The 27470-nt window shown below is 41.5% G+C and overlaps 1 protein-coding gene across 7 annotated transcripts in view; it reads right to left on the bottom strand.

The window, feature by feature from the left end:
• The window catches only part of ITPR2 (inositol 1,4,5-trisphosphate receptor type 2), a 277002-nt gene that overhangs the window by 44572 nt on the left and 204960 nt on the right, over positions 1 to 27470 (bottom strand). For all 7 annotated transcript variants that reach the window (XM_035127537.2, XM_035127538.2, XM_035127539.2 and 4 more), the window contains 7 exons: positions 26209 to 26396; positions 23921 to 24104; positions 21452 to 21708; positions 16101 to 16301; positions 9970 to 10080; positions 6905 to 7000; positions 4347 to 4466 (listed from right to left, as the gene is read on the bottom strand). In XM_035127537.2, coding sequence (XP_034983428.1) covers positions 4347 to 4466; positions 6905 to 7000; positions 9970 to 10080; positions 16101 to 16301; positions 21452 to 21708; positions 23921 to 24104; positions 26209 to 26396 — 1157 coding nt within the window. The remainder of the gene's footprint in view (positions 1 to 4346; positions 4467 to 6904; positions 7001 to 9969; positions 10081 to 16100; positions 16302 to 21451; positions 21709 to 23920; positions 24105 to 26208; positions 26397 to 27470) is intronic.

The following is a 27470-nucleotide window of genomic DNA, read 5'->3' on the forward strand; positions in this document are numbered from 1 at the left end:
AATTACCAATTAACTCGGATTACTACTGTATGCTTACTAGAGAACCCAGGGATAATATTTTGCTACCACTCAAAAGAAAAAATGCTTTTCTCTCTCAATTTTTAAGAACTTTATCAATGAAAGTGAATGGCCAACTGTGCTAGACGATCAGGAGAAAGGTTAATTCAAACTGATATTTGTATACTGTGAAGACACATCAATATCATGTTGTGTAAATTTCTTTTAACCATAGCAGGTGACAAAAGGAGTTTTCCTGATGCCCTTGAGCCATCAGGAGAGAGTTGGGTTTGCATAGGTGATCTCAGCTAATGAAATGCCCAATTACTGTATAACAATGATTTAGATCAAAAGCCACCTCCTCTGGATCCTAGAATTCAACAGCCCAACCACTGCTGTGGCCTGACAAGTGAACATCATTGTGTACATTAACAACAAATATGACAGACTTTCCAAAGAATATGCATCCTGTTAAAAGCACAAGAAACCATTCTGCATTACTAACTAGCACCCATTACACCTGTATGTAAAATACATATTTTAGTCTATTGGAATGGCTCCTAGAACAGTGGGGTGAATTCTTTCCCTTGTGCTTAGCCTCACCTTTTTATACTGGAAAAGCCAGAGGATCAAAAGGGGAGAAAAAAACGAGTGTGGGAAAAGGAGGTTGGGGCAGGTGATTGATTCAGCAGAATAAAGTAGTGTAGCTTTGCACTGCTTTTACCTTTTGAGGAGGAAGGTGTGGATGGCATTGTATGAGGTATGTTTGAATGCACACATTCAAGAGTTAGGTATGTTTGAATGCACACATTCAAGAGTTAGGGCAGAACCACCTCTCTGCATAAAGGGAAATGGCATTCCATGTAGATTAGACTAAAATCTGCTCCTTTAAATGTTGATTTTTTACATGCAGGGCATTCCTCCCCCCGTTTTTTTGAGTACTGAAATGCCCTCCCCCCAAGCCCAAGTTGGAACAGTCAAAGAAAGGCTTCACCACATGATTTTCCTGATTGTATAAAGTGGGCCTTAGCACTTTCACCCTGTTTTTTAATGCTACACTGTTGATTGGCACAATCCAGTTCTATTATAATCCAGGAAGTTGTGCCAGTGAAAGAGAAGACTGTATCCCAAGCCTCTACTACTATTAATGCAAATGGACAAAGCCTCTTCAAAGCCAAGGTGGAGATCCCAATGCTTTTCAGATGTTGTTGGACTATGTCTCCCATCATCCCTGTCCATTGCCTGGCTAAGACCAGCTGGAGTTGCAGTCCATCAACATTGGGAGGCCTACTTTAGAGCCTACTGTGTCGTGGTGGCAATAAAATGCACGATGCTCAACATGTTTTGTATGAATGCCAACAATAAATGGAAGAGAAACCTCTGAACTTGTGAAACAGGTTGCATTCAACCAAGTCCTACTCAGAGTAGACTCACTGAATTGAATGAACCACAGTTGGCCATGTCTACTAATTTCAACGGGTCTACTATGAGTAGAACCTATCTGAATCACACCTGTTGTATTTTCTAACACATGTCTCTGTTTCAAGCATGATTTGGAGCTTCTCCTTTTCTTTCCCTTCCTCTTAGCGTCACTTGCTCCTTCCTTTTTGTTCTCCTGAAATTTGAGGCACTGTTAACAACAGACAAAACAGAGCACTGGAGAGACCAAGAAGAGCAGGCAGGTTTGGCCCCTTTGAGCTTCATCCATCCTACTGAGTATCTGCCATTCTCTCATATAGGAAAAGGAAGGACCTGCATCTGGAGAAATCGGCTCCCTGCTTCTGATAGGATGACTAGACTACCAACCAATCCTCATCTCAGGGAGGGTGCAATGTGCCTCCATGCACAGGACACACAAGGCACATTGCTCCCTCTCCCAAGCCTCCCCCCCACCTGCAATGCCCAAGCCACATGCATCTCCCCAGTTATGACAACAAACATTTACCAGGCAGAGGGCCTTCTCGGTAGTGGCACCCGCCCTGTGGAACACCCTCCCATCAGAGGTCAGAGAGATAAACAACTACCTGTACCTGACATTTAGAAAATACCTAAAGGCAGCCTTGTTTAGGGAAGTTTTAATCTGTGATATTTGATATATTTTAATGTTTGTTGGAAGCCGCCCAGAGTGGCAGGGGAAGCCCAGCCAGATGGGCGGGGTATAAATAATAAATTATTATTATTATTATTAGTAGTAGTAGTAGTAGTAAACATTGCTCAAATCATGCAAGTTACCTTTTCCTTTTTACTGGAGGTCATAGGAAGCATCTAGGGATGCTGTATGCAACAAACAGGTTGCATTTCCCATCAGTTCTGCCGCTTTTGCCAGTATTTTACCATGGCGAATGGAAATGATGTTGCATATGCTAAACTCACATACATGATTCAGCCACTGTTACAGGGGTAGTGGCATTGCTCTTGATGGAAGCAGCAGTTTTAGGGGGGAATAAAGTTAATCATTTGTGATCTATGGAAACAGTGACCTTAAATGGCAGGTGGAAGTAGGATGGAAAAGAGAGGAAAACAGTAACACAAAAACAGCAAGCAAGAAACATATGAGAAGATGCAGTACAGGAAAATACTGAGAAGAAACCATAGCTTGTGTATGGGAGAGTAAACACGTGTGTCTTGCCAATGTCTCATCTAGGAGCATGTGGTGCTATCCTATCTCCCACATTACATTGCAACATATTGATATCCACTCCTTTTTTTCTTTAAAAAAAATGTTTAGGGGCACTCTCATTTTCCTTCTCATATTGAAATACTGCCCCTCAATGAGGCCAAACTCAGATTCACAAAATGTTTAGGGGTATGCATACCCCTGCGTCCTCCCAGAAAAAAACAACACTGTTTATATCTTTCTAAGCACGGAAGGTCAGCAACTTACAATAATGCTTTCTGCTTTTGGTAAGATCAACCACAAGTAAGAGCAGGAAAGGATGTGGCAAAATGCAGAACTGGCTACTGCCTTTTAAACAGCAACAGAAACCAAGAGTCTGGGTGCCCCCAAAATAAACTGTCATAACAAGGCCGAGATAACAAATAGAGGAACATGAATTTAGTTTCTGCGGCTTCTTGTAATCACTGCAGAGATTGCAAAGCTTTCCTGGGGCCAATTAAAATCCAGGAGATTCTCCTGCTGGGACTCAAAGGCCAAGGTAAACTATATGAACTATGGCAAGCTTGTAGAATTTGCAGCTCATCAGCCAAGCACAGGCTAGTAGCTTACCGGTTTGCTAGTAAAACGGAATTATTGTGTTGTAAAAGGATGCATGTCTAAAAAGTGTGTCACCAACACGAAAGGTTTGGAAAGCTCTGGTGTATATGGTGCCACTTCGAGTTGGCAGTGCTGCTCAACTAACACTCAGGAAATGCTGACATAGGGGCTACATCACATAAAGTAATCATCTCAGGGATTGCATTCTCATTATTTGGTTATATGGGACGATCTTCTGTGGGATAATGAGTTGAGAAAACTCTGCTAATGAAATCACAGCCTGTGGATTGTATCCACTGCTCTGCAGGCATAGTGCCACTGATGCAACGGGACTTCTGTCTCATCTCCTCCCCTCGCACGCCCCCAAAATCTGCCCCAGAGGGCCCCCCAAGTGTCTGGAGGTGATTTTGAGGGGCAATGGAAGACTAGAGGAGAGGAAGAGGAATTTCCACTGTGCACGCAGAATGCTGCTGTGCCAGTGGAGCTGCAGTGTTGCATACTGCTGCACCCCAGCTCCCCACCTTGAAATAACAGCCGTGTGGCCAAGGATGAGATGCATTTGTTGTTGTTTGGCATACAGGAAGCCTATCAAATGCATTTTTCCAGCTGACTGGCCTGCTTTTTCAGGAGAGATGGGCAAAGCTTGATTGGTATACAGGACTCAGCTAACCAAGCTACTTTCTTATGAAGTCAGAAAATACCGCGTCTCAGGAGTGCAATGGATCCAAATCCCACGACTCCTGTTGAACGCTGCTGCTGCTACTACAATGGCGATAGGTTTCTCCCCTCCCTTATCTGGTGGTGGGCAGCAGTGGAAGGCGGTCCCTGCCTCCTTTGCCACCTAGGGGGTCTCTGCCCTTTGATTCTTTCTCATTTCCCAGGGTGCCTCCAATGTGGTTTGCTGCATGAGTGTTGGCAATACTGGCACACTGCTTGGGAATGCATTGCAACAGACCAATATTTCACAGACACACAGAGAAATATTTTTTTGTAACAATTTCCAGTGGTAAGGTATTAGCTAACTTCAATCCCTTCCCTACTCACTCGGGACTAAGCCACACTGAACTCAGTAGGACTTACTTTTCAGTAGATGGGTATAGAATTAAAGCATTCACAGGGTAACAGAATGCAATACCTGATGAGCTAATATATAGATATTATGTCCAACATCTTTTGGTGAAATATCGTCACCCCCATTTTCCTCATCATGTTCACTCTCCAGACCTTGACTGTATGCATTCTTCATTACATCCACCTTCAAAACAAATTGAAATGCAGTTGACATAAAATATACTGATGCTAGTTTCAAAGTAATAAATCAAATTTGCATTCAAATCAAATTTGGATTAAATTCAACAGTTCATTTCAGAGAGGATATACCGTTACTTTTTTTTCAAATCAAGAGGAAATGTGCAAAAGTTCATTGGAGTGTGTGGTGGTGGGGGTGGGGGTCTACTTCTCCTGCATACAGTGGAACCTCAGGTTCGTACTGTCCTCCTTACGAGCACTTCGGGCAACGAGCTCCACTATCCCAGAAGTAGGTGCTCCTGGTTGTGAACTTTGCTCCGGGATGTGAGCAGAAGTTGCGCAGTGGCGGCGCAGCACCCCATTCATGAAAGTGCGCCTCAGGTTAAGAATGGTTTCAGGTTAAGAACGGACCTCCGGAACAAATTACGTTCGTAACTGGAGGTACCACTGTATAAAGAACTTTCAGTGGGGGAGACGGAGTTAAGTTATTAAGCATAATGGTGCCCATTAAAAGGAAAAAAATAAGTGGACACCAGAGTTTCTCATTTCCAAGTTGCTGATCAATAGGGGTATCCAACTGCTTGCCTCCAGAGAAATAAATAATGCGTAAAGGTCAGATAATCTTTCTTTTATCAGGAAACATCACAAAGAAGGGATTTTTTTTGTTTTTTCTTGGGGGTAAATCAGACAATGGAAATTTTAAGAATTTGGGGAACCAAAGTATTACAGGAAAAGTAGTCTGTATGACAAAAATGTTGACCAGATTTTTCTCTGGTGAGAAACTGTGAATAAGAGTTATTTGAGCTATTAAATCCTTGGCCAACAACTAATTTTTGAAATGAAGGAGGGGATGAAAGGCCATGATTCTCAGACATGTGGGGTCTACAGCCTTCATCTTTTGCTTCCCTTATTCATATCCACTCAGTATTGACACTGGCTGGGAGTCAGCAGTGGAGATCCAGGCTAGAAGTCTGGCGGAGACTCTTGTCACTGTCATCTCTCTCTCTCTCTCTCTCTCTCTCTCTCTCTCTCTCTCTCTCTGTGTGTGTGTGTGTGTGTGTTGTATGCTGGAAGAGAGCTGCAGAGAATGGGGATGGAGTTGTCAGAGCCCTCTTGCAGTTCATACTGGGAAAGGCTGGGTGAAAGAACCTTTCCCCTGCATCTTGAATTGTAAAGAAAAAGCAGCTGATCTGAACAATAAAAAGAAGGTGAGAGGGTGGAAGCTGAGGTTAAAGCAGGCATCCCCAAACTTTGGCCCTCCAGATGTTTTGGACTACAATTCCCATCTTCCCCAACCACTGGTCCTGTTAGCTAGGGATCATGGGAGTTGTAGGCCAAAACATCTGGAGGGCCAAAGTTTGGGGATGCTTGGGTTAGAGGAATGTTGGAGAAATCCCCAAATACTAACATTCAATCAATAAAATGCAAAGTAATGCATAATTTGCTGGCTCATCTTATTTATTTATCAAAATCATTTTATCAATATCAAAATCATTTCCCATTCAAGGATCCCAAAATGATTTACAAAATGAAATCCCAACACTAAAATATTAAAAACATGTAAAATCAAAGTAGTATTAAAATATACATTAAAAATCTAAATAAAATCAACAACAAACGATAATCACAGTCAGCAATATACACAATGCCAAAAATGAGCCAATAACCCAGTTGGGGAAAGCCTGAGCAAACAGATGTGTTTGTAGCAATCTTTGGCTGCAGGGAATGTGTTTCAAAGAGTTGCACTGCTACAGAGAAGACCTGCAAATAGCATATGGTAAAAAACGTCACCACTAAGAACTCCTCCTCTGATGATCTTAACATCCTGCCAAAGGCCTACATAGGGGAAAGCTATATTTTAGGTCTTCTGGTCCTGAGCTGTTGGCTTTATATGTCAGCAACAAAGCCTTGAAAATGGCTTGAAAATGGCTTGGTGGCTAACAGGCAGCAAAAATACCAAAATTGTATTAATTTGGAGCTAATTAGTGTAATTGGGTTTATATTGGAAAATAATTGATAAAATGGCTATAACCTATGTTGGGCCCTTGGGACAGCACAACCTCTATTTGCAAGGAAGCAAAAATGTTTTATTGAATTTAAGCCTACAGTATTTTATTTTATAATACAGGTTTTTATGGTTAACTTAGGTTCTTCGGCTTGTAATGTTCTCCCAAGAGAGCTTGCTGAAGTATGATAATTTAGTTAAGAAAACTATTATAGAAAATAATGCTTAGAATGAAAAACAGTAATGAAGTCATAAAGACAGACCTCTTTAAATGCTTGACCTGTTTAAATAACTATTTGTGACTTGCGGCTCCCATCCTGATGTGACATCCAGTCACTGTCTGGATGCCGAAACCATTAAGCAATATCAGATAATTTATTTTACAAAATGATGGTGACATTTTCAATTAAAAAGATAAAAAAATACAAATATTTACTTACCAGCTCTCTTGGTCTCATGTTGAAAAGGATTCTTTCAGCATTTTCGCTGTCATGCCTGCTTTCCATAATAGCCAACAAAAGCTTGGAGGCATTATTCTGAGAAGACAGAATTGAATTGATGCAGTTAATTTTTATTTCATGAATTAACGATCCCTGTATTGCTTTAATTGATATTGCTAGGGCTGCTTTCTTCATTAGATAAGATTTTAAACTGCTTGCATTTTTTGAAAGACATAACACCAGTGCAGTGTATAGCTAATTAACTGATTTCTTTGCAAGTGTGTATGCGGAATAGATCAGATCAGAAGAATCTTTAAATGCATCAGCCACTAGCTATTGCAATAAAATAAAATATACTGTAGATAGAGGTAAAACCTAACTATACAAAGTACATTTTGGAGGTTTACATCACTAATCAAATAATTTTAATTTATTTTAATTGCCCCCACTAAAAACCTTGCAGTTTTCTCTGTCACCTGACCTGGTCATCTAGAAGGACGGACAATGGTTAAGCAAACCGGCATGGGCAATAATAGAGGCTTGCACTCTTTCTAAAGATTTGAGGAGTGAGATTATCATCCCTCTATTATTATTATTATCCCTCTATTACTGACTCAATACTGCCACCTCCACACAGACATGACTGTTTTTCCAGCAGAATTTTTAAAAATCAACCCTCAACTACAGCCGAAGGTGAAAGTGCAAAAATGCAAAAGTGAAAGCGTGTCTGTATTTTGTAATTGTTTAATTTTGCAAATAGGGTGCCAATGTGTCTAAATGACTAGGTGGAAAATCATACCATGGACAAAATTTCCTTATTGTGGCCAAATTATTCTGTCGCTCAATATCATATAGGTGCTGTCTAATTAAATTATTTGCTTTATGAAACGCAGTGTTAATAAACTTTTGTGGTGATAAACCAGAAAAGTAAAGCTTTTTGTTGACAGTTTTAGTCCAAGTACTCTCATGACAACCTTGTGATACCAAGGGTAATGGACCAGTGGGGATTAAATTCAGGCGAAGCCAATAATTAAACATCCTATGCCAAATCTGTAATTCAACATAGGGGAGGTTAGCCTCTAAACACAATGAAGCATTTGGAACACAGGATGGAACAGAAAAAAATTGCCTTAGGAACTTAGATTGAACTGCTTCAGTAGATCCAAGGTGAGCCCTGTCCAAATCTCAGCCCCATACAATAACTGTGCTGGGGTTTAGCTCTAAACACTTCAAGTGCTGGTGCTGTGGGATTGCCAGAGTGTCAGAATTTTGGAGCTCTGAGGTGCTTTTTCCTTTGCATACAGTATTTCTGATGTGCTCCCCATGACCCTGTTGACTGAAAAATAAGGTCGAGGTATTTAAAGACTATATATGGGCCCTATAGTTTCTTGAAAACACAATGACTTTAGTTTTCTTGTAATTCACAGCCAGCTGTTCCCTTTGACAGTATCCTGCAAATTCCCTCATAAATCTTTTTAGGCCCATTTTTGTTTGAGATAGAAGTACCACATCATCTGCGTATAATAATATAGAGATGGGTTTTTTGGCCAATTTAGAGGTGTAATAGGGACCCAGGTGGCGCTGTGATTAAACCACTGAGCCTAGGGCTTGCTGATCAGAAGGTCGGCGGTTCGAATCCCTGTGACGGGGTGAGCGCCCGTTGCTTGGTCCCAGCTCCTGCCAACCTAGCAGTTCAAAAGCACGTCAAAGTGCAAGTAGATAAATAGGAACCGCTACAGCGGGAAGGTAAACGGTGTTTCCATGTGCTGCTCTGGTTTGCCAGAAGCGGCTTTGTCATGCTGGCCACATGACCTGGAAGCTATACGCCGGCTCCCTTGGCCAATAATGCGAGATGAGCGCGCAAGCCCAGAGTCGGTCACGACTGGACCTAATGGTCAGGGGTCCCTTTACCATAGAGGTATAATACTCTGGGGATGTTAAACTCTGGACAATATAATTTATAAATAAATTAAACACTTAGGAGCTAGGATACAACCTTGCTTAACTTCCTTTGTGGCTGGTACAGATCCTGTGAGCTGCCTATTTGTAGAGCAACGCGCTTTCAGCACAGCGTTTTTATATAGACATTTAGTCAAGAACAATAATATTTTATCTATACTTGAAGAGTTCAGATTATCCAACAGTCTTACTCGAGAGACTGAATCGAATGCAGCTTTCAGATCAATGAAAACTGGCTCTACCACCTTTTGCTGAAATGTATGCTGAATATATGGCAGGCTGATAGGGCGTTAACTGTGCGCCACCTGCCAGCTCATGTACACAGTACAATCCAAGTGCAATATACGCACGTAAACACATTGGCCCCAAACATGCAATCCATATTGTGTTCATGGAACAGCTGCCAGGACATGAGCACACATGCCAGCACTCCAGCTCACCCTGTGTTTGCTACACACACTTTTGTGAATGTGTGCACAAACCTCATATTAAGAATTTGGAAATATTTGGGTTCAATATTTTTAAAATCTCATGTACAGTAAGTGCAAAGCTTTAGCTTATGCTTTTTGGCAAACACACCGACCCCCGAGTGCATATCCCATTAGGAGTGTGTTTTGCCCAGGAAGGGAATGCTCCTTAGTTCAAAGAATTGACTGCAGGCGATGTTTTTTAAAGAAATGCATCATGCAATATCATGCAAGCTGACCTCCTGCTACCAGCACAATTGCGGAATACTGCAAGAGGCAAGGTGGCAGCAAGGTGAAAGTGCAACTGCAGAGCAAATCCAGTGCTCCTGCTGGTACATTTACACCACACCAAACTTGTGGCTGCCTTGCCCCTTCCAGAAAGCTGCTATGATACTAGTGGTGGGAGGTCAGGCACATGCTGGCCCCCAACCCCTACTGCACCAATGTCAATCTGAAGCCCAGTTCTATGAGCTGCTGTGCAAGTAGAGTGGCTTGTGAGTTTGAGCCATTGGATACTAGATGAGCAGAGGTGATTAAGGCTGAAATCCGAGATATGCATACCTAGAAGTGAGTTCCACTGAACTCAGTGGAACTTATTGATGAGAAAATATGTATAGGATAGCCCTGTAAATGCTGTACCTTCAACTGAAGCACTAGGTCCATACGGTATTTTCCAAGAGGATTGATATCATTCAGGATCAGGGCAATGATAATGTCTATGCCATTAGACTCATGTGTCGCTATGCAGGACTAGAACATAAAAATAATTATAAAGACAATAGTGTATATATTGCAAATTTTCAGATAACAGCTTTCAGCTATATAATAATTATTTGGGGTCTTAGGTGACACAGTCTGAGCAAGCAACAAACATATGCAAACCCACCCCAAAACACCCCAAAAGAAATTAAGCCCCCCTTTTTTCAAAGGTTATGTGTTATAACAGCCTGAATTCTACTTATTCCACAGCAGCACTAGCAAATGTAATCTAAGAGCTAGATCAATAACTCTGTAGCATGGAGCAGCGCAGTGTCACTCCAGAATCCTGAAATAATATTTCACAAATTTTGTAAATACTCTAAAGAAGTACAGAAATGCTATGTATCGTACAAGGTCCAGGGCTGGGTCTTAGTTAAACTAAGACCTTTGCCTCAGGCAGAAAGGTGGGGTACAGAAAGGTGGCAGCTGGCATGTTTCCCCCCAACTCACCACCTACCCACCTCCATTTAGATAGATAGATACTGCTGCTTTGCAGTGCAACACTTTACTATTCTCAAACTTTAAATAGTATTTTGTGCCACTATGACAGAGTAGCACAGACCCTACAGGACCCCCTCTCCTACAATGAACAGAGCTTTCTAAACTGTGTGTCGCGACACTTTAGTGTGTTGGCTGTAGTGTGTAGATGTGCCATGCAAATGCTCCCTGCGCTCCTCCTGGGGCTGGAAAGGGGTTAGTTGAACCTCTGGTTTGCTAGTAAAACTGAATTACAAGCTATTGTCAGGAGGGGCTCTGAAGAGCCTGATACAGTAGCAAAAGGAGGAGGAGGAGGAGGAGGAGGAGGAGGAGGAGGAGGAGGAGGAGGAGGAGGAGGAGGAAGGTCAGAGCATGTAGGGGCAACATACAGTGCAGCAACAGCTGTGCCTCAACCAGCAAAACGTCTTGTTCCTGTCCCTAGGCAGTGCCATGGCTCAGTGAGAGAACCCATCTTTCGATGGCAGAAAACCCCAGGTTCAATTTCTGACAACACCAGGCAGGTCTGGGAAACCCTGGCAGTCAGAGCGGAAAGTAGTAAGCTACATAATCTAATGGTGTTAGATTATGTAGATTTCATTATCAATAAATCACTTGTGAAAGGTATTCAAGGGTTTTAGATCATATGTGGCAGTCAATCAATAATATGGTATTATGGGCATAATCTACCCAGAATTAAGCTCCTAAAAACACGTACAGTATTAGAAGATTTTTCAATTAGAAAAGAACAATAATTAACTAATGTTTCAGCAACTAATTTGGAGAATATTTATTTCCAATGGGGGAGAGTTAAACATGTGAAATGAATGGGATTTAACAGGCTTTGTTAGATCATTACCATAATACAGAACATTAAGATTAATATGTATTACTTTGGTACCCAAGAATTGTTAGTGTTGCAAAAATTGTTTTGCAGCTTTACAAGTTGTGACATTAAAACTTTTGGACCACATCCAAACACAAGGGCATTTGTAAAGGCATTTTACAAATTAAAACTGTTCCTGCATTGCCCAGTGATAGGTTTTGTGCTAAACACTCAAAACCCAGTCCAAACCTTCAACATTTATAAAGCCTGAGAATTCTCAGAATGATAAACTGCTAAAACCTTTACAGCATAGCCAAGACATCTGCTAAAGAATTATTAAAAAGAAAAGCTAGAAATCAATCAATCAATTAAAACCTTTATTGGCATCATCTACAAACATTTAAAATAAATAGTCCAGTATGATCACATCACCAACTCATCAGTACAATCACTTGCCAAAAGGGAGGGGAGGCCAGCAATCTATTTCACCTCTGTGGGTCTCCAACAGGGGCAGGATCCTGTAATGTACTTTGGAGACAAAAGATGAAATAGAGGAACAGTCTTGGTATGTTCCTGGTCTCTCCCCTGTAATAGGAAGCGTGTAACCTTTATCTCCGGTTTCCAATTTGGAATACATAGTTGGTCCAAGTATTGCTGGAGGATATCATCATACATTTTGCATTTAAGGACCATGTGAGCTAGAGTTTCAACCAGGTGGGCGTCACATGGGGCAGATCCTGTCTCCTTCTGCCATCCCTGCAAACCTACCCCAGAGGAGGTTAGAGGGGTTAGCGTTGAACCTAGCCAGCGAGAAAGCCCTTCTTTCTTGCGGGTTGAACAGAAATTGTAAATAATTGGGATTAGATTCCTGCTCCCAAGAGAGATGAAAATAAAGAGGGGAACATGTTTTCCTCGCGGCTAAAGTCAATTCTGTTGCTCTATGTCCCATAACCTAGTTTTTAGCATGGCTTTGGTGGTTGGAAAAGCCCCGGCTCCTAGGAGGTCCTCTGAGAGCCCAAGTTGTCGTATCTTTGTATAGAACAGTTGTAATCCTGGGGAGGGGAAGGAGTCTGACAGAACTTCGCTTAGTAAGGAATCTTTATCTGCTGAGAAGCAAATGCTTAGCCAGCATAAAAGAAAACTCATCCAGGGAGCTGTCTCAAGCTTGTGTTGGCCTCCCTCTAGGCACAAGGCTGCATAGGGTACACAGCGTGGGACAGCAAAGATCTTATATATATATAGAAAAGCTGCCTGCACTCGCTCTAGTGACTGCATGAACCCTGACATCCAGATTGGAATTCCTTAGAGCAGTTGAGCTCTGGTTTTAGCATTAAAGGCCTTGAGGGCAGAAGGGATGTGTTGGTTACCTCTTGTTGCTGAGAAGCACGTTATGGCCTGCATAGACAGCTTGCTGGCGTTTACCAGTGCTTCACAGTGCGAAGACCACCGGAGCCTGTGATGGAAATTGATCCCCAGATATTTGAATTTGGGAACCTGTTGGATGTGTTTCCCACCAAACCATCATTTTGCTGACGAGCTGGAACGTGTCTAGAAGAGGGCAACCAAAATGGTCAAAGGCCTGGAAACGATGCCTTATGAGGAACGGCTTAGGGAGCTGGGTATGTTTAGCCTGGAGAAGAGAAGGTTAAGGGGTGATATGATAGCCATGTTCAAATGTATAAAAGGATATCATATAGAGGAGGGAGAAAGGCTGCTCCAGAGAAGCGGACACGGAGCAATGGATTCAAACTACAAGAAAGAAGATTCCACCTCAACATTAGGAAGAACTTCCTGACAGTAAGAGCTATTCGACAGTGGGATTTGCTGCCAAGAAGTGTGGTGGAGTCTCCTTCTTTGGAGGTCTTTAAGCAGAGGCTTGACAGCCATCTGTCAAGAATGCTTTGATGGTGTTTCCTGCTTGGCAGGGGGTTGGACTGGATGGCCCTTGTGGTCTCTTCCAACTCTATGATTCTATGAGGCAGGCAGGATAAAGGTTGATAAAGGTTAACTTTCTGCAGATGGGCTTTGGGGCAGTCCTGGAACACAAGTGGGTTGCTCAATAGTTTGTGAGACATCTGGCCGGTTAGGCATTGTGTTATCTATCAGGAAAAAATCTGGTTGGTCCACGGCTGGGGGCAATCGCTGCTCAGTGCTTGGGGCATCTGGCTTCCTGGTGAGCATCTCCTGGTCGAGTTCGGATAATCCCCCAGATATCTGTGTAGTTTCTGATCTTGCTTGCTCAACCTCCGCAACTATGGGCAAGGTCTGTTCTATGAGGAGAAATGTGGATAAAGTTTCTGTGGTGTCAAACATGTTAATTCGGCGTATAGTTGGATCCAGCTCCTTAATCTGCAAACGTCTATCTTGATTGGGTGAGTCCCTTCCCAGGGGTTTCTCCTGATGAAAAGCCAGTATCTCCTCTTTTCCAGGCCTGCCATTATTCATATTCCTGCTGCCCATGCTAGCAGATTCATGGGGGTTTGCCCTGGGCTTGAGGAAGTCATGCATCGAATCTTGGATACAATTTGTTATTTCTTCAGTTTTCTCTAGTATGGAGTTAATTTGGGTTATGTTTATTGATGCTCTTTCCTCAACATTCCTAGGGAGCAGAGATTTCTTTGCAGTCACTCTTTGGAGCTCTCCTGTATTGACTACAGCTGTGTTAGTACCAGTCAGCGGCGCTGGTAGATTTCCACATTGGCTTAACCTTAAGGGTGGAGCAAAGCTTGGGACGGGGGGGGGGGGGTTGCTCAGGGGCTAGACGATTTGCCAGCCTCTGTATAGCTGGAAGTAGAGGTACTGCATCCAAGTCTGCAAACACCCTTTTGAGTATGATGTGGAAGCGATTCAGGAAGCTGCAGATTTTAGGGAGAAGCAGGGGGATGGCATGATTTTGAAATTTGAGAAGTAGCTTTGTTACTTTTGGATGGCTCAGCAGTTTTTCCAGCGTTTTTAAGTCCAGAGAGCCTATATCCAGTCTCAGAAGTTCGGATAAGGAGGAGCAGACTCTCAATCTGGAAGATCATCGTCCTTTGTTCTCCCAGTTACAGTGGTGCCTCGCTTAACGAATGCCCTGCAAGATGAAATTTTCGCTTAAAGAAAGGATTTTTCTAGCGGAGGTTGCCTCGCTAGACGAATTCATTTTACGAAAAATTCGTCTAGCGAATCGCGGTTTCCCATAGGAATGCATTGAAATTCAATTAATGCGTTCCTATGGGCAATTTTTTTTAAAAAATAATAATTCCAATGCATTCCTATGGGATTCACTAGACAAATTTTTCGTTATAAGAATAAACCCGTGGAACGAATTAAATTCGTCTAGCGAGGCACCACTGTATTTTGGATAATCAGCACTATCTGATCCAGCTGCAAACACCTCCTGGTATGGGGGGACGGACCCTTGGGCTCCTCCTGGAGGTTGTAAAAAAGCTAGAAATGTGTTTCTTGGTTTCATTGCCAATGGGGTGATTAATTTGTTTTTATTGTGTTTCTGCAAAGACCACCTGTGCATTCTGTTGCCACACACATCTTTGCTTATATACGAATGTGAATGCATGTGCATAAACATGCTTTCTCTAAGAAAAAAATATTGCTATGGTTGTCACCATGATACTTTATGATAGTGACCATCTTACATATGCACACACATGCATATATGTACTTTAGGGCAGGAACAAAGATGGTGTGGTTAAAGACTCAGAGTGGGAAGCCCTGCCACTCCAAATACCCAATTGTTAAGGGCTGCCAGGTTGTCACCAGGGAAAACAGGTCGATCACGATCTACTGGTTGATCGTGGGTGCCCCTGGTTGATCCTGTGATCAACAACTTTGGCTTCCTAAAAAAAGCTCAACAACCAAAATCCAATGGGTAGATCACTGCCATTTTTTAACTCTTGGGAGTTGGACATGCCTGACCTATGACAATGCAGGAGGAAACAGTGCAGATGCTATGCCTGCTACATGATCCATCTCTGGTCCATCCACTCTCTCTCTCCTTTGCTTGCTTTAGTGATCAGGACATGGAAGGATGATGAATGGAAGCAAGATGGAAGCAAGGGATGTTCAACTGCTACAAAACCTCTCACTCAATCTTTAACATGAAAGTAAGTAAGTAAAACTTTAATACGGTCAAAGACCAGCAAATTTAACATGAAATGTAAAATCAGGTTCACTAGGTTGCAAACTAGCAACCCTACAAATACCAATATTAACTGATAACATAACCAGAAAACTTACCTTACATGTGTCCACTCAACCACTTAAATTTGTGGAATTAGCACTGCTACAGGTGCCACATAATACCTGTTATGCATTTCAAAGGACTCAGCCATTTAGTGTGGCAGCACCTACACTTTGGAACTCCCTGCATACTGAGCTCATGCAGGAGTCTTCACTCTACTCTTTTCAGCGCCTGCTAAAAACATTCCTGTTTAAACAAGTCTACCCACTTTGAGGTTGTTGCTTTTCAATCAAGCAGTGTATAAATTTTATAAAATAAATAAACATGCAGTTGAAAAAATACACCAGAAAAGGCCTGGCCTAGTTTGAAAAAAAATATCTTTCAGACCTGAGTTTCCAATGGCATTTGTTGCAGCATAAAGAAATGAAGCACAAAGCAGCAGGTATTATCCTGCTATTAATTAGGTCATGGCACTTTTAGGATACAGATCAAAATTCAGTAAAGATTATTCAATAGAAGTTTTTAAGTTACCTGGTTTTCATGGCATGGACCTTGACAATATTCAGTCAAGCTTTCAAGTGTCTGGTTCACCAGAGCTACATTCTTCTCATTGATGTACAAGCCCAAAAGTCCTAGTCCACCTGTTGTACTTCCACAAATGCAATCCAAAAACTGAAGTGTCTCACATACTAGGTTGTAGTTGGTCTTGTTGTTCTGATTTCTTAAAAAGTTCTGAAAAATAGGGGGGGGGATCATATGCATATGCAGACATCATATTAAACATGCTGGTTCAATTCAGTCTGGCATTATCCAAAACCATTGTTAAAGTAGCTTAATTATTGCAATTCCATGTGATGTCTGAAGTGATATTCACTGGTTTGCCACCAACTGATAAACAAAAATTGGAAACCACAGTTTGAATAGGTTTTGTAAACTGTGGTCTGAACTTAGCATAATTTTGCATTATTGCATTATTGAATTGGCAAACCATAGTTACAAACCCAGGAAACTCCCTTACAGTGAGTCGAATTATTTATCTTTTTTTAAAAAATCATTTTTGTTGGTTTTACAAATACAAAATACAAACAGAGAATAAAAAGTATATCTAGATACTGTAAAGCGATTATCTGAATCTCAAGACTTGCCTCCCCCAGGAGTCTATCAGTCTAGTTCAATATTGTCAACAATGACTCTCCAATGTTTCAGGCAAGGAAAGGGTCTCTCTTAGCCTGAACTGGAGATGATGGCAACTGAACCTGGATGCAAAAGGACCATTGCTCCACAGCTAGAAACTGTGCTATCACAGAACCAGGAGTGGATTTGGGAATGTTTTGGACTGGGGGTTGAGCAGATAGAAACCAACTCTAAACCGTGTTCTAAATTACAAAGCTTGCAAATTATGGTCTGAACTGAGCCAATACTGAAAACAAATATGAGATATGAAGAACAAACTGTCACAAATTAGCAAATTTTGCATTATCATAACTCTCCTCCAAATTAATTTCCAGGGTTGAAAATAAAAATATTAAAGTCATTCAAATCAAGTAATATTTCTAGGGAGTAGCACTGAATTTTTTTAAAAAAAAACCTTTAAAGCTTAAAACATGTTAGTACACTGACTGCATAAACCATATCAACAAGTTTATTTAAGTTTTTAAGATAAATATGCTCCCTTATCTTCATCACTTTTTTTGAGAATAAAAAAAACTTTATTCAGATTCTTTTAAAAAAATACAAATACAAATACATCTACAAACACATAATCAAACTTAAGCCACCCAAAATAAAGCATTAAATAAATTAAGTAAATTAACTTAAACTGAATTGTACAAAATAAACAAAATAAACATTAAACAAATTAAGACAGATCCCGAAACACAAATTCATAAAATATAAACATAAAAGCCTATACAATAGTTACAGGTAGGTAGCCGTGTTGGTCTGAGTTGAAGCAAAATTAAACAATTCCTTCAGTAGCACCTTAAAGACCAACTAAGTTTTTATTTTGGTATGAGCTTTTGTGTGCATCCGACGAAGTGTGCATGCACACGAAAGCTCATACCAAAATAAAAACTTAGTTGGTCTTTAAGATGCTACTGAAGGAATTTTTTTATTTAGCCTATACAATATAACTTAAAATTGACTTCCAATCGTTAGTATATCATTTCCCTTAATATATACACATAATTTGCTTTACCTCTTCTAAATTGGAATATAAAACTAATTAATTCACCTTTTCATGTATACATATTCTCATGTGCCATCTTAATCAAAACAAATCACTAACTCTGTTTTTATACCTTCTTTTTTGAAATAATCTTCAACATATTTCCATTCACCTTTCGATCTTAGCTTTGGTATATTCTTAATTGCCGCTGTCATTCTTGCCAAATTCATAAATTCTACTAATTTGATCTGCCACTCTTGGATTATAGGTACATTCTCCCCCAGGCCCGGCCCTACGGCCAGGCTGGGTGGCGCAGGGCACCAGGGTGCCCTCCCGCCAGGGGGGGGCGCCGCATAGCCGCGCCCGGCAGCCACGCAGCAGCGCCCGGCAGCCAAGCTGCGCCCGCCTGCCGTGCTGCGCCCACCCGCCCACCACGCAGCAGCGCCCGGCAGCCCAGCTGCGTGCTGAGCCCGCCTGCCCGCAGCGCTGGGAAACGGGGCGGGGGGGCCACCGGAGGGATCCGCCGCACCACGGCGCCAGGGATGCTTAAGACAGCCCTGTTCTCCCCTTTCCAGTTCTGAGCTATAAGTAATTTCGCTGCTGCGCAGGCATACAAAAAATATTTTCCCTATCTTCTGGTATATTTTCTGGGATTATACTTAATAAGAAATACTCAGGTTTCTTTTTGAATGTAATTTTCAACATCTTTTTCAATTTCTCATATATCTCATTCCAAAATTTATAAATGTTTATACACTCCCATCAACATGGAAAATAACTGCCCACTTTCTCCTGGCACTTCCAACATTCCTTTGATTCCGTTTTAAAGATCTTTGCCATCTTTTCTGGTATTAAGTGCCACCTATACACTACCGGTAGCTTAATCATATTTTCTTTAATTCCAGTACATGCTGTGAATTTCATAGTTGATCTCCATAATTTATCCCATTGAACTTTATAAATTGGTTGTCCTAAATCCTGGGCCCATTTCGTCATTACAGTTTTTATCTCTTCATCTTTTAATTCCCATTCTAATAGGAATTTATACATTTTCGCTAATGGCTCAATGGAATCATCAACTAAAATTTCCTGTAATTTAGATCCCCCCCAATGAATCCTATTTCTTTATGTTTTTTAAATAAGCTCGTTATTTGGAGATTATGTAACCAGCTTGTGCAATGTTGCTTAATTTGTTCAAATGGCTTTAACACAAGTTGGTCTCCTTTTATTATCAATTCTTAGCCATTTCCTATCCTTACATCGGCCACTCATCATATTCATCTCTAATGGTGAAGCCCACCAAGGTGTTTTCGGTTCAATTAGATGTTTATATTCTTCCCATATTTTAAACACTGATATTTTAATTATATGATCCGTGATTTTTTTTATTTCCCCTTTTTTTCTTGTAATAAGTATATGCACACAAGATTTTTAACAAGCAATTCTTCCCACAATATGCAGTCCCGCCCGGGGTCTACCCATAGCTGCCAAGTTTTCCCTTTTCTCACGAGGAAGCCTATTCAGCATAAGGGAAAATCCCTTTAAAAAAGGGATAACTTGGCAGCTATGGGTCTACCATTTAAAACTTCTCACATTCAGGCTTGAGGAATCTTCCAGAAGGAATTTTCGTAAAGTTTCAGAGGAGAATTCCAAATAATATTGTAAGGGTGTAAATTTTGATAAAAGGGGTAAAATAAGTCGAGCTCATTCTTCACTATAAAATTCGCAAAATAAAAGGATATGAGTGACAGATTCCACCTTGTTAGCCATGCAGGGGCAAAGGCACTCATGAATTGGCCATACAGCACAGCTGAGGGCATTGCCTAGAAAAGCCACTTCCGCGCTTGCGTCGGAGGTGGGGTTGTGGGCCTGCCCGACTGTACCATCGCGTAGGGGCTGAGAGTTCAGCCCCTGCGCGATGGTGCGCTCCCGCCTGCGTCACACCCCGACCAGCCAATGAGGCTGGGCGGGGCGGGGCCACACCGTTTAAAGGCAAGGGGCGGCTGCAAAATTATGCCATGATTTTAGACATCTATAATTCTCCGGGATAAAGGCATCTTCTTGTTGTAATTCAGCATCGTGAAGTCTCTAAGTAATGATTATTTTTGCCTTGTTCAAAGTTCCGTTAAAAAGATCTTCAGGATTTAGGCCAATTTGTTTGATCCTATTAGTTATTTGCGTAAGCCAGGGTGGATAGGGAACTGCGGCCAGTAAGTGAGGCAACATTCCCTTTGGATTGTAATGAATTTTCAACCAGAGGGATATTGCTTGCTCCCAGACTTTTAATTCGACTCTGGGAAGTCCTGCCTCTTGCCTTAACACTGCATTAGGGTACCAAACAGCGATCTTAAAATTTTTGATTGTACTGTTTCAAGGGTCTTAAGATTAGCAGAAAGTCCAATTTGAGAGCCGTACAAGAGTTGGGCTAAAGATTTTGCCTGGAAAACTTTTAGGGCTATTCAGCCTTTCCTTCTGAATAATCTAAGGGTGGCATTTGCACTTCTTCCTGCTGAAGTAGCTGATGTGGTCAGGTGTGTTGAAAATTTAGCATTATAAGAGAAGGTTATGCCTAAGTATTGGAAGATCTTAGTTTGTTCTATGGCGTTCCCCCTTCATAGTCCAATTGTCTTTCTTGAAAGAGCGGTCGAAATGAACCATTTAATTTTAGCAAAGTTAATTGTTAACAATTCAGTGTTACATTGGTCGCTAAACTTCCCTAAGGCTTGTTTCAAACCAACTTTAGTTTGAGAAAGAAGAACAGCGTCATCCGCATACATTAGAATTGGTACTTTTCTACGACTGGAAAACACGGGGGAAGGGAGTATTGATTTCATGACAGCATGTGATCAAATAATTAACATAGATATTGAACAAAAAAGGAGCTAATAAACACCCTTGTCTAACTCCTCTTTGGACTGGGATTCCTCTAGAAAGTCTGCCATCCTGGGCGTCATTGCAATGTGTAGTTTGTCTTGCTTTTGCGTCCGACTCCTCTCCATGATCTCCACCATAGAAAAGGGTGCCAATACGGAGTTCCGCAGTTCCATGCTGCTTTTTTAATTTCAGCGAGAGACCCGTACTCTCGTCTTTTTGGGGGGTTTAATCTTACGCCAATCTCCCCCTATATTTATCACTGTTAACAGTTCGCCCCAACTTAAGTGGAGCACCGTTTTTCAACCCGCTCACTAGCGCACCCTTGCCGGAAGTCCCCTTATCTTCATCACTTATAGGCAACTAAATTTTACTCAGAGTGGATTTATTGAAAACAATGGACCTAAGTTAGTCATGTCCAGCAGTGGCCAGTGAGGCAGCCTGGGTGAGGCACCAGTGCTCTCCTGGCTTCCCAAATAGCAGGTTGCTGGTGTTTACTGAGGTACAGAGTGGGGTGCAGGGTGCTTGGTGTGGTCTGTGGTAGTAGAGTCATTCTGGCACTCCTAGTGCCACACACTGCATTCCCCTCAGGAACCATCATGCATAGAGCATAGACAAACAGCTTTGCAAAATATATGGTGGGTTGTTTTAAACTATTTAAATTTCATTGAGACGTAGGGTAGAAAGCATGGGCTGCAAAATATCATGAAAAATAGCTTCAAAATTCTCTCAGATGTTTTAAGGCCTGCTCATACAATGAGCTTCCTCCACTTGTATTACTTTCATATTTCTATGGCGGCTACTCCATTTGCAAGGTTAGGGATAAAAACAGTCAAAAGCATACCTGAAGTTCTCGATTGTGATTCTCACATAATAACTGAAGAAACCTTAGTATTGGTTGCATAATCACAATAGCAGGACTCATTGTCATTTCTTCTGAAGATTTTTCATCTACATTCCCGGCATCTGTTCCAGCACTCATGAGATCTATTTCTGGGTCCATTTCTCGGCGGTATACGCAATAAGCTTTAGATGTTGCCATCGAGGCTTCTGTTAATTGCCCCTTCATTCCTTCTTTCAGATGCAGATTTGAATCTCTTACTATACATAAGATAACAAATAACCAATGAAAATCAATAAAAAGGTGGTAGACTAATGACCTATATTATAGCAAAATCTTCCCAACACATGGTGGCAGGCATGAATATGAGTCAAGATTTTGGCAAGGAACACATTGAGAACCCAATCACAATAGCCAACAGTGAGGATCAAATTGGAAGATATTTGGCGGTGGAAGTATTGATTCAAGGTGAGAAATATTTGTTTGTGGGAGTATACGCACCTAATGAAGGGAAATCTCTTTCTTTAATTTCTTTAAAAAGCTCCATGAGGAACTGTTGGAATATATGGACTATACAGTGATTTTGATGGGGGACCTGAACACAGTGGCTTCTACTATGATGGATAGATCACAAAGGCAAAAAATATCTAATGAAGGCAGACTGCCCAGAACTTTTTTTGAGATGTCAGACAATCTGGACCTGGTGGATATTTGGAGATTGAGAAATCCATTAGAGAAAGAAAGTACATTTTTCTCAGATTCACAACAATCATGGTCCAGGATTGACTATATATGGATAGCAAAGAATGTGGCAATGAAAGTGACCAAAGTAGACATCTGCCCTAGGACGCTTTCAGACCATAAGGCAGTAATGATGGAATTGAAGCTATTTATTCAGGGTTCGTTTAGATGGAGAATGAATGATGCTCTGATGAGAAATGAAGGAATAGTACATAAAGCTCAAGAGACACTTAAAGATTACTTCAACATGAATCTAAACACAGAAACGGAGTTAAAGACAATTTGGGATGCCAGCAAAGCGGTGATGCAAGGATTTTTAATACAGCAGAATGCAATTAGGAAGAAACAGCAAGATGAGAAAAAGATAAGGTCTTACAACAACTAAAGGACAAAGAGAAGAAATTGAAAGGCCCAAAGACAAACAGCTACAGAAGGAATTCAAGCTGTTACAGGTGCAGTTAACTCAAATAATGAATTTAGAGATTGAGTGGAAAATAAAAATGATGAAACAAAGAAGTTTTGAATCTGTGAATAAATGTGGAAAATTGTTGGCATGGCAATTGAAAAAAGACAGAAACAGAGCAACATTACAAATATTAGGATTTAGGATAGATCCATTGAGAACCCAACTGAGATAAGGAAGGCCTTTCAAAAGTATTATAAACAACTGTATAAACAGGAGAAAGAGCAGAAGGAGAAAATTGAACAATTTCTGGGGAAACATGGACTACAAAAAATCCCAATAGACAAGAGAACGCTACTTGATCATAGAGTAACGAGACAGGAAGTGGAAGATGCAATAAAGCAGCTGTCATTAGGTAAATCACCAGGACCAGATGGACTGACAGCAAAATACTACAAAGTTCTAAAAGAACGGTTGATTGAACCACTGACAGATCTGTGTAATAAGATACTTGGAGGAGGCAAGGCACCTGAGTCTTGGAAATAAGACTCTGATACCAAAACCAGATACTGATAGAACACAGATGAGAAATTACCGCCCAATATCCCTTCTGAATGTGGATTATAAAATTTTTGCTAGTATTTTGGCATCAAGATTAAAAGGAATATTAAGAGATCAGATTCATAAAGATCAAGCTGGGTTTTTACCCAATAGACAATTGAAGGATAATATTAGAAACATTGTGGATATATTAGAAATGTTAGAAGTAAAGAAGAATACAAGTGCAGCTTTAATTTTTATTGATGCCGAAAAAGCGTTTGACAACATCTCGTGGAGGTTTATGATAAGTAACTTTGAGAGAATGGAAGTTGGGAAACAGCGAGTCCTCCAATGGGGAGGAGGAGGAAATGGTAAGTCCGGTGGGAAAGGGGGGACAGCGATGCTAGCAAAGACCCCCTGCACCAAATTCACCAGGAGGGCTCAGAAAGAGAGACACAATTTCCATTGCCTGGAGCGCAGAGACGTTAAGCGCAAAAAGAGGGGAGGCCGCGCCTGGGGGTGCCCAAGTTCTTCTGTTGGGCTTGTAACAGGAAGGGGCCACTCCTGGATTCTGCGAGTGACTGAGACGGATGTATTTTAGTTAGCTCTGCACTGTGCATAGTATGCACAATAAACCTGTAAAAATCCAGGTTGGATTCCAGCGTTGTTTACTCGTGAGTAACCACCTCACACCCATTACACTGCCTTTATCCTGTAGTTGTTTGGACTGTTCTGAGTCTGCAATGAAATGAATATTGGTGATGAAATACAGCCCCCGTTTTCTTTACCTCTCTTTTTTGGAACTGAGATGGTCAGGTCATTGTCATCGTCTTTCTTTTTGCTGCTCAAATCAATTGTGTTCACTGTTACAGTTGATCGGATTTCCTGCTGGGCCATTTTCATTCTATCATACAGAACTTTGAAAAACTTTTCCGATTTTTTCTGCTCATTCAGTTGCTGGTAAAAGGAATACTGAAGGGGGAAAGTAACCTTTTAGATATCAGCAGATTAATAATGGGAAAATATCTGCTGGACATACAAATAACACATTACAGCTTGGCAAACAAAGTCTATAGGTGGTAGTTAATAATGTCTTATGCCAGAGAAAAAGAAAGCCCACATAGAAATTTGCTTTATTTCCAGATCTGCACATCAAAGTCATTAGGAATTGTTACCACTAGTGAGCACTAGCAAAATGCAAGGCTGATGGGTTATTTCTAATGGTGCCAAATAAATATTGTCAATATCACCCAGACCACAAGAAATTCCTTTGTTTTGTCAGATCAAGGTCCATCTAATCCTTCATTCTGAATCCTACAGTAGAGCCCTTCAGCTTTGGGTCACTAGATGTTGTTAGAGCACAATCCCATAATTCCATGGCAGCTTTGCCAATGACCAGAGATGGTCAAAGAACTTCTGGGGACCCAGGTTGAAGGAGGTTGTCCTACAGATACCTCTGGATGCTTGCTCTCCATGAATTTGTGCACCAGTAATCCCCTTTCTTTTCTTTTTTAAGTCATCTAAGCTGGTGGCCAAAACCAAATTTACAGTGATATTTTCCATAAGTTACTGATTTGTTGTGTGAAGTGCTTATTTTCCCTAAACCTACTATAAATCACAGTTTTCACAGCATGGGGGGGGGGAATGCCCCTCTCCACTTATTTCACAATTTTATAGACTACCCCCCCCCCCAAAGTTAGCCTTTCCTTACACGGGAGGTGCTCCAGCTCCCTGTTCAGTTCAGCTGCCCCTTTATGCCTTTGCCACCACTAATACAGCCTTTTAAAGATGGAGGTGACCTGAACTGTGCACAGCATTGTATCCAACTGTTGAAACTGGTAGTGGCTCTCCAGAATTTCCAATGGGTGTTTTTCTCAACCCTGGAGATGCCAGGGATTCAACCGAGGGCATTCTGTGTGCAAAGCAGGTGCTCTGCCCCTTAGCTGAGCCCCTTTCCCAGGCCTAAATTGGACGTGTCCATTGATTTCAATGGGCACATTGGATACAGCCCACAGTATTCTAAATATGGCCACACCATGGGATTATAATACTTTAAAGTCCTTTTCCTAATAAATCCAACACTAGGATTTACCTCATCACTGAGTCAGTGGTGTTTCAATGAGCTTTTCATCATAATTACAATGGTGTTTTTTTCCTGGTGGACAGATCAAATTATTCAGATTGAAACCTTTCTTTAAATTAATTGATTAACAAGCAGGGCTGGCACCAGACCCAGGGGCAAAGGAAGGCGTCGTGATACCCGGGGCGGGCATCGCATGCGCGGTGGTGCTATGTTTTCCTTCAGATACCATCTGAAGAAGTGTGCATGCACACGAAAGCTCATACCAATGACAAACTTAGTTGGTCTCTAACCTATTTTGGTTAGACATATCATCTTCCCTGCAGCATCAAGCTCAGAGGAAACCAATTCTGTCAACGTTCAGCAGGTGCTGACTGTGCTTGGCATTTTATTGGCTGGACCAGATGCCATCACTAAGCCACCTCCCCTTCCTCAGTCAAAAGAGCAAAAGAACTGGCAAAAAGCAACAACAGATCTGCCATGCAAGTGTGATATTTGGAAGGACATTAGAGGGGAAAGAGCAGGTGGTCTGCTAAAGCATGAGGGAAGGAATACAGGCACGCCAAGTGGTAGGGGCTGAGGGGCCTCCTTTTCCAAGGAGGGGGCTGGGCTCCTCCAAAATCCTGTGGCCCACTCTGCCTCCCTGCCAATGTCAGGTGGGGAGGAGCAGGCTGAGGGTGGAGCCCATTCCCCACCAGGTCCGTGCAAACGGCATCATCGCAACAGCAAGATACCCGCGAGCGCTTGGTGGGGGTGGGATGTGTCACATGACATGCAACGTGACTCATCACATAACGTGCCCCCACAATGTGGGGGGGCAAGTCAATGCCCTTGGAAGCGTAAAGGCCCTAGAGTGGGAGGCAATGCATGTTTCAGGAGTGAAGGCAAAGGGAAGAGACGCTCACCTTGAAATGCACTGACTCCGAACCCTTCAGTTGTTTTCATATTTGAACAGGTTTTCAATATAGAAAGAACAAAGCAATAGCAAGTAAGTACCTGGATCTGTGTGTTTCCACCTTCAAGCAATGCAATCCCAAGCAGGATGGCTTCAGAGAATATCCTGTCATTTTTGGTACTAACTATGACATCCGTGACAAGTTCTGATGCACCTTCTTTATCCAGAAGGCACTGAATATCTTGCATTGACACAGCAGACTTATCTGAATCGTGTCCTGAAAAGCTACCTGGAAGAAGAACAAATAAAAGCCAAGATTCAGATACATCCTTGGTACGTGTAATTGCCTTATTTTCTTGTATTCAATATCTGGCTATAACACTTGTGGACACACTACTATACTAACATAACATAAGAGAGTGCCACTTTTTAAAAATAAAAGTAATCAAATAATCAATAGACTCTAATATGAATCAGGGCTAAGCTCTAAAACGCAGGAGGGAAATGAAAATGAGAGCACCTACCGCAGGGGATATGCTGACTTGAGTGTTCTGTTTTTATTTAAAATTCTAAATCCCTTTTGCTTTAGATTTACTAATGAAGAATGCATGTTCAAGAAATCTTAACAGTTGAAGGCACAACTGTTGAGTAACTGTAAGTATCCATCTTTGGGGGGGGGGGAGCAGACCATAGCTCTGTGGTAGTATACATTTTTTGCAAAGCACGCACTCTGGAGCAGAGGTGGACAAACAGTCTGACCTGTAGCGTCCTGTCTCCCACTTTTCCTTTAGAACGTAAGAGGCACTTTGCACGATCAAGGAAATGCCTCACCTGGCTTTCTTTGTTAGAAGATCAGCAACCAGCACAGGTGCTGCTATGGGATCCATCAGAAATAGGTCTATACTCCTCCAAGAGATTTTTGTAAACTTTTGACCTAACCTGGCTCTACTTTAACTGCTCCATGCCCATGGTGAGCCTCTGTAAATCTAATGTTAGTGGCAAGGTCAAGGCTGTGTGCATTCTGCCACTGTACAAAACCAAAGCATGCTGGATGCAGAATTCAACTTCTTGGGGATTGCAGCTTTTATTTTATTTTATTTTTAAAAATGTACATAAATTAGCTAAAAGCAGTCATTAGTATCACTTAAATCAATAAAATTTATGCTAGTTGTGACTAATTGCTGCTGCCCTGTGCTCCAAGTTTCTAGCCCTCATGGCTTTGCAGAGAGGCCTGAAAGAATATGAAGAATGTCATAAAGATTTTCAGTGTTCAGAAAGCAGGGGCTTCAATGGCCACCAAATATAGTTTCCCCCTCTTGACATAAGTATGAATTAAGCAAAAAAATTAAAAATCGAAATTGGC

Source organism: Zootoca vivipara, chromosome 10 (assembly GCF_963506605.1).
Source record: "Zootoca vivipara chromosome 10, rZooViv1.1, whole genome shotgun sequence".
Classification (NCBI taxonomy): domain Eukaryota; kingdom Metazoa; phylum Chordata; class Lepidosauria; order Squamata; family Lacertidae; genus Zootoca; species Zootoca vivipara.